The 8,157-nt window shown below is 38.2% G+C and overlaps 1 protein-coding gene across 1 annotated transcript; it reads right to left on the bottom strand.

Moving 5' to 3' along the window:
• Window positions 1-3,831: 3,831 nt before the first annotated feature.
• On the bottom strand, window positions 3,832-5,970 carry LOC5566180. Its single transcript, XM_021837319.1, has 2 exons — window positions 5,082-5,970; window positions 3,832-5,017 (listed from the first exon to the last, which is right to left on the bottom strand). Exons 1-2 carry the CDS (start codon window positions 5,968-5,970, stop codon window positions 3,834-3,836), a joined length of 2,073 nt encoding a protein of 690 aa, XP_021693011.1. The 3' UTR covers window positions 3,832-3,833.
• Between the last annotated feature and the right edge of the window lie 2,187 nt (window positions 5,971-8,157).

Here is an 8,157-nt window from a genome sequence, read left to right as displayed (position 1 = left end):
ACCTCCTTTTACTTGACTATTCATTCAATTAATAATGTTAGAATAGTCATATGCGATATCCGCTTATCTGCATGAAATCGCCGGTAGTAATGTTAACTTAGGCTGAGATGTCATTCTACTAGAGGACTCACAGTCGCACTCTCCACGGTTTCATTTATAACATATGGATCATATTATCCCAAACGAGATAAGAGCTTAACATCTTGTGTCTGGCATGTTATATTTATATTTTCCCATTGGTGTCAAATTAGGCCAAATTGATTTCGGCCAAATAGCATACAACTAAATGACCTTTTTAGTCAAATGGCGTTCGGCCAAATGACCTGAAACCCTGGTCATGCTGATATGTGTACGGATCGGCGATACTGATATATGTACGGATCGCACTCTTAGTTAAGGTGAAACATCTCTGAATCTAAAAATGGCCATCACAATGGCCGACTTGTGTCCCTACTCAAGTTTTCCTGTTGTTGGACACTTCCTTCGCATTGGATCCAAACTGTTTCACCTTAAAAAGACGGTGGGATTCTACAGTCCTCTTCGCCTTTACCTTTTTCCAATTCCTTTCAACACTCCGCAAGCAATCAAATGTACTAAAGCAGTGAACTCCAATGTTCACTTTTGATATAGACCTTGTTTCAGTAAAACTATTTCGCTGATTGCGAGAACACTACGGACATTAACAGAACTTGATTATTGAACTTGATCGTGAACTTTTCATCAACTAAAAAGTTTAGAACAAGTTTGAACTTCTTTCTTACTTGAAGATATATATATCATTCTCTATAAGCAACTTAAACGAAATGTATGTACACTGAAGTTTGGTTGTTTACTTAAAAAGTGAGCTGATTAAGTTAAAAAATGCCCTTTGATTCGAACTTTTGGTTGCTTTAGAAGACGAACTGTAAGCAAATAATCGAATCATGAAGTCATCGACCGTCTTAAGGTCCCTGATCTCGTGGCTCGAACATTGCCATCTATGATTGAGTTGATGGCCACTCAAGGCCACCCCTCATGGCAGCCCAAAAGATGGCAACCAAATCTAGGGTATAGGTGACTGAGGATATACACTCCCGTGCATAAGTTTGGGTTCACCCTCTAAAAAACATGCAAAAGTGTTCTGTCCATATCTCTGTGATTACACGTCCAATTGAAACTCTTTAAGCCGCATTCGAAAGGCAAAGAGTTATTCTTACTTCGTATGTATTTTTCCAAAAACATTCTTCGAACTTTGTATACTAAATTTTTAAACAAAGTTGTGACATTTTTCAAAAAACATAATGAAAAAACATAGCAAATTTCCTCAGCATTGGATCGACCAAAATTTTAGAACAATGTGTCATTAGAATCGTAATCTTATATTCTTTGAAGAGACTCCACGAAATTTTGGCAGAAAAATCTTAAAAGTATTCAAAATCAATGAAACAGTTAGTCAAGTCATCGTGCAAAAGTTTGGGTTCACCCCTCAGTATGGTGTATCGTGCAAAAGTTTGGGTTCACCTGAACTTACTTAAATCTCAAACCAATCATGTACGCGCCATTATTTGCACTCAAAAAAGCTTTAAACTATTAAAATCGGTTGAAAAATAGTAGAATTATTGACAAAAATGATGTGCGTGCGGCTCAGGTGAACCCAAACTTTTGCACGATTTGCATCATACTGAGGGCCCGAGCAGAAGAAAATAACTACTGAATACCAAATTGAGGTATTCCATACCAGATAATTTCCAATACTTACAACCTGAATGAGGAATGAATGAGCCCTGCATAAGAGGTAAAATACCTCAAATAATATCTCAAGCATATTCTACGAACACCAAACTGATAATTAGATCAGGTATTGTAATACCTCAATAATACTTGATGGATTTTCATATAAAAGTGAAATTTTTCAATAGTAGTTCAATACCTCCAGCAGACCTCAATAGCTGTTCAATACCTCAATGAAGTATTTTTAATTGTTTCAAAGATTTTTTTCAATACCATTATAATACCAAATTGAGGTATTGACAACTGAACAATACCTAATTTTGGTATGATACCAAAATATGGTATGCATTAGTTATTGGGAAATTATTTGTTCCTCCTCGGGGGGTGAACCCAAACTTTTGCACGATGACTTGACTGACTGTTTCATTGAATACTTTCAAGATTTCTCCGCCAAAATTTCGTGGGGTCTCTTCAAAGAATATAAGTTTACGATTCTAATGACACATTGATTTAAAATTTTGGTCGACCCAATGTTGAGGAAATTAGATATGATTTTTAATACCAAATTAGAATGATAGTGTTGTCTAATAACACAGAACACCTAGATATAAGAAATAATGAATGTAATGTTTGGAATGATACTAATGAAGAAAAAAAAAAAAAAAAAAAAAAAAAAAAAAAAAAAAAAAAAAAAAAAAAAAAAAAAAAAAAGATATGATTTTCAGTGTGTTTTTTTTTTAATGTAACAGCTTTATTTAAAAATTTAGTATACCAAATTCAAAAAATGTTTTTGAACGTATCACTGGCCTAATTTGTTGAACGAACTCTTTAAGGGATTTCTGGAGTAACCATTAGGCTGATACAAATATTAATTTTCTTTTATGTGCGAAATCACTTGGAAGGTACAAGGGGGGGGGGGGGGGGGGGGATAAAAATAAATAAGGAACAAAAAAATAAAAATGAAAAACAAGTTATTTTTTCGAATTTTTATTTTTAACGATTGTTGTAAAACTTTTTCCAATCGTCATCTGGATCATTATTTTACCTGGTTTTTACTCTAAAAATTAAAAAAACCTAACTGATGTCAAAACAATGATGAATCTTTTTTTCTCCCCTTCAAAATTTTTGAATTTTTGAAGGGGGGGGGGGGGTGACATAAAAGAAAATTAATATTTGTATCAGCCTTAATGGTATTCATGGATGAGGATTACAATGATTACTTCAGTAGTTTACTTAGGATTCCTGAATAAATCTCTAAAGTTATTATAGGAGCAAATTGTTGAGAAATCTCTGGAGGTACTTATGTTTGGAGGCATTCTTGGAGAATTTCTCGTTTTCAAGGTATTCTTGTACATACATATTACTTAGGGGCCTTCCTTAGCCGAGTGGTTAGAGTCCGCGGCTACAAAGCAAAGCCATGCTGAAGGTGTCTGGGTTCGATTCCCGGTCGGTCATGAATCTTTTCGTAATGGAAATTTCCTTGATTTCCCTGGGCATAAAGTATTATCGTACCTGCCACACGATATACGAATGCGGAAATGGCAACTTTGGCAAAAAAAGTTCTCAGCTAATAACTGTGGAAGTGCTTATTGAACACTAAGCTGAGAAGCAGGCTTTGTCCCAGTGAGGACGTAATGCCAAGAAGAAGAAGAAAAATAACATATTCCTTAAGAAATGATAAATTTTGAATGTGATGGTTAACTAGATACATTTCTTAGTAATCAAGGCTAGCTGGATATATTCGTAGTTATTCCATAAGAAAATCTCTAAGAAATATGAGGTTTAAAACCTTGAAAACTATAAGAGAAAATTCTTCAGATATGGCTGAAGGAACTCTCGCAGAAAACCTTATTGTTGCGCTGGAGTGATTTCTAGGGAAAGCCTTAAATAATATTATTGAAGCGTTTCCAGAATTGTTGTCCTACTCACAGTCATTTTTTTATTTTTCATCATTTTTGAGAATTTGTAACATTTATATTTGGTGTCATTTCTATAAATATATAGGAGATAATTTATCACACTTCTATTGATTTCCATTTCAATCATATTGCAATGGAATCTTATGTAATGTACATATCTGACATGCCTTCTTCCTCATTAATTTGTGTAATAGTTTCATAGGATTAAAACATTTCTATCCGGTTGGATATCACCAACCTGTAGTGCATTCGTTCAGCTATGAAGATAATACTGCTCAAAATCAGCCCAATCGCCCACAGGTAGAACGGAAACTGCAAATCGTTCATGGTCAAGATTTTGAACTTTTCATCATCCACGTTCCGATACAGTGCCAGGTCACGCATTGTGGCGTTGAAGTTCATCACATTGATCCACTGCTCGATTAAACCTCCGTTCAGCAACCGCAAAATGACCACATTGATCGCCTCAAGCAGCACCGAATGACGGGGAACCACGTACGCCAGATTGTACAACCGGGGACACTCGGGAACTACGATCACCTGCTTCTTCGCTATGTAGATCGCATCGTCCAGCGGTACCAAGGACTTGCGGGTCACGAAGGCAATCTTCGGCGACTGCGCCACCCGATCCAGCATAGCGGCCTCGTCTTGTTCCGGTTCGTAGATCATCTTGTTGCGCAGCGAATCCATCATCGAACTGTAGTTGGCCGGAAAGACATCGTCCATGAAGCCCTTGTACTTGACGGGAATCTTGATGCCGGATTCGTCCAACCGCTGAAGGCTGTCGATGTCCTTGTAGAACATTGGGTGTAGGAATACTGAAGACAAGCTGGACTGAAACATGGACACGAAGATCAAGCTGACCAGCATTAGTCCGAAAAGCATAAGACGTTCAATACCCGAACGGGTGAATCTCCGGTAGGGAGCGCTCACCAGCAGGATGTAGGTATCGACGACAATTTGGATCAATTTGCGATACAATGGGGCATCTCGGATGGTATTAGACAAGTTGAATAGGTACGCCAACGGTGTCTTCGGAGCTCTCCGTTCGCTCTTCGTGGCCTTCATCTTGATCCCCGTCCGAATGATGATCCACGTGGTAGCGCAAATGATGCCCATCAGAAACAGCAGACCCCACAGATCGGCCGGGAAGATGGTGATCGGCAGCAGATACTCCGGTATTCGACTGGCCTTCCGAACCAGACAGCACAGCTCGTCGACGTAGATCCCGGCTGTGAACTCCGTGTCCCGGGTGAAGTAGTCCTTGATGAAGTACCCGACGAAAACGATGTCGCTCTCCCTGCGAGACAGTCGTCCGAGGACTCCGTTGAAGCTCCCGTTAGGAAGTTTGAACCCGAACTGGTCCTTGTCCGGGGGTAGAAAATTAGCTGTAATTTAAAAGAAAGGCGTATTAGACGTGAAGCTTTTCACCATCATAATCTAGATCGGTACGCGTAAGATTTAGCGCTCGAGTGACAACGCGACTCGCTTCAGCATCCGCTCCGATGAAGTCGATGACCTTGCCCTCTTTGTTCAGAAGTGTGTGAGAGAACGTTGTTCGAAACCTATCGATTCGGATAGGGTAACCCTTGAAGTCACCTTGGGGAATCCTCGGAATATCCGAAAAGTTTCTTAACTCTTTAAGGACTCCGTATTCCCTAGGCCCGTTAGCCAAAAACGGATCAAAGGTGAAGATTCGTTCTCCAAGCATGAAGAACACCCTGAAGACGCCCTGGGTAATCCAAGTAGCTTTCGAGAATTTGGTCAACTCCTCCAAGTCCAGACGGTCACTGAGAATCATCAGATATGTTGCATACGGATCCAGAAGACAGGTCATCGACAGCTGAAAAGTGGTCCAGCTTGCAAACGCCAGATATCCGTATTGGTGGTTCTGGTCCCAAACTCTCGCAAACGATTCGAAGGATCGATCCAACGCGATGAACCTCGACTCATCCCCATAGTCCCGATCGATCATGCCCAGTTCGTCTTCGTTGGCATCGTCCGTGTCCACAATGGCGGACAGTATTGGTCGACCCGCTTTGCAACCGGTGTCCTTGAGGCCGGGAATCACGTTCTGGTAGATGCGAATCGTTTTGCCTTGAAGGATAGCTGGTGGACTTCTGCGATGAATCAACCACTCCAGGATCGGTGGGTAACTTTGATTCGGGGCGAGATCGCCCAATACTATGTCGACGTGATCAATTCCACTGAAGATGGCGGAGATGTGCGATTGAACGGTTTCGTTGGTTAGCCATGATGGCAGGTCTTCGTCGGATCTCGTGTATTTCAGGCCAAGAAACAAACTCAGACAAACGGTCAGGCGGATTGAGAAAGTAATCATGTTGAGTCCGGGTAATTCGAGACTAGAGTATCATCGTTCCGGATGGATTTTTATATTCATTTTTATAACAGATTTAATGGCGTAATCGTTTGCATAGGGAGGCGAAAATTGGGAATAACATAGGCCATTAGTGAATAATAAATAGGCGTGAGTTATTACATCGTTTATTATCAAACTTGTCTGTGTTATGACTGGGAAGAGTCCTTTAGGGGAAAATGCATAATGTGATTATGATTAATAGCACGGGATATTTGAAGAAGTACAGCGGCGGACAACTTACTTCAAACCGAAGCAGACGGCATGTGATTGATCACACCTTAGCGTTGTACGCATATCTGTCCTATGAATATATGGAATTCCATGGAACATAGGTTTATTATGTCTGTATCAGAGCATAATGGTTGTTATCATTACCGACCTTAATGGTTGGGGTTTAAAAATAACTTTTTCATCGTTATTTACTCATCCTAATTGTCATAATTCATGGCAGCGATACCCTTTAAGCTTAACGCATCACTGTACAACGATATGCAAGAATCCCAATAATAATTATAATAGATTAAACATTGACGGATTTCACGCCAACTCGACATTGGCAGCACCCCTTCAGAATTCAATTAAACTTTCTGGATGTCAAAAGTATGTGAAACTAACTTTGCATATTTTGTTTTTTCAAAATCGATCTAGACTAACATTTGGAAAGGGTCAAATTTTTTTATTTTATAAACCCGTATAACTCAAAAACGGTAAGACCTACAAAAAAGTGTTGTATGGAGGACTGTCGTGAAATTTCCTGACGTTTTAGAAAAAAAATGAAAAAAAAAATTCTACACTGAAAAAAAAAATGATTCAAAACTTTAAAGTCGATTTAAAAAAAACGGCCATGATGGATGCTTAAGCAAAAAGTTTCGTAATTAAATTTACTAAAAGTAGTCCATACATTGCAAATTGGGCATATTTTAGAGAAAAAAGTTTTTCTAACATCGATTTTTTTAAATTCAAAATGAATTTTTTATTTTATTTTTATTTCGCTTTAAATAGTTTAGTATGATCATATTTTCAAGTGATAAATGAGTTTTAATCACAAAATAGATCATATTTGTTTTATTGGGAGTAGTTAAACGAAATAAAACGGAATTATACAGAATTTTTTTTAATTAAATTCAATTGATCTCGCACCAAACCGCTTATGAGAAAATCAACTCCGTCTAACAATCCGATGGGAAAGATATCACAATAATATTTAATTTCTTATTTGGTCAAAGCCAATCTTAACAGGTGTCTGGAAAGGGTCAATATTATGCTTATGAAAAAAGTCGTGGTTTGTTTTTATTTTTATTATTGCTATACACTCCAACCTCTTTTTACGACCGTTATCGGGGGGTCGTAAAAAAAATCGGTCGTAAAAAAAATCAGGGTTATAATTATGTTTTTGAAAAATGCCATGTCTAGATGCGGAAATACTGATTTGAGATATTCGGCAAAGTTGAAGCATGGGTTGAGAACTTTCAAAAATGGCCGTTCAAGTTTTCATATTTTGGTAATAGATGGCAACACTGCTCGATTGTTATCAAAAGAGCCAATTTTATGGGGGTGTGATATGCAAATACCAAAAAATTTTAAAGATAACGATACCGAATGTTCACCAAAGTTTAAGGAAGTGTTGCGTGCCATACAGTCGGCCGAATCACAAATGTTCATGCGGCTGGCAACACTGTTTAAGAAGAATAAAGAAGGGATCAAAACCAGAAAAATAGAATGCCTAGCAACATAGCAACACTCTTCAACTGTAATCCAGTTTTTCATTAAAGGTTCAAAATTTCGTCGTAACTGGCAACAAAAAAATTGAAATTGACTTTCGATCTATAGTGAAAAACTTTCCAAAAGCTTTAGTATTCCACTGTTATAATCGAAAGAGAGCGAGAGAGGAGAGAACCTCTCATTTGACGGATTTCACGCCAACTCGACATGCAATTGGCAGCACCCCTTCAGAATTCAATGAAACTTTCTGGATGTCAAGAGTATGTGAAACTAACTTTGCATATTTTGTTTTTTCAAAATCGATCTAGACTAACATTTGGAAAGGGTCAAAGTTTTTTTTACTTATTTTTATAAACCCGTATAATTCAAAAACGGTAAGATCTACAAAAAAGTGTTGTATGGGGGACTGTCGTGAAATTTACAGAC

The sequence above is a fragment of the Aedes aegypti genome, chromosome 1, assembly GCF_002204515.2.
Source record: "Aedes aegypti strain LVP_AGWG chromosome 1, AaegL5.0 Primary Assembly, whole genome shotgun sequence".
Classification (NCBI taxonomy): Eukaryota; Metazoa; Arthropoda; class Insecta; order Diptera; family Culicidae; genus Aedes; species Aedes aegypti.
This window is presented reverse-complemented; position numbering and strand designations above follow the sequence as displayed.

Bases quoted from the DNA above. Each gene is read 5' to 3' on its own strand.
- LOC5566180 (XM_021837319.1), bottom strand. From the start codon at position 5,970: ATGATTACTTTCTCAATCCGCCTGACCGTTTGTCTGAGTTTGTTTCTT. The intron at 5,018-5,081 runs GTACCGATCTAG...TTTAAATTACAG, and splicing joins TCGAGCGCTAAATCTTACGC to CTAATTTTCTACCCCCGGAC.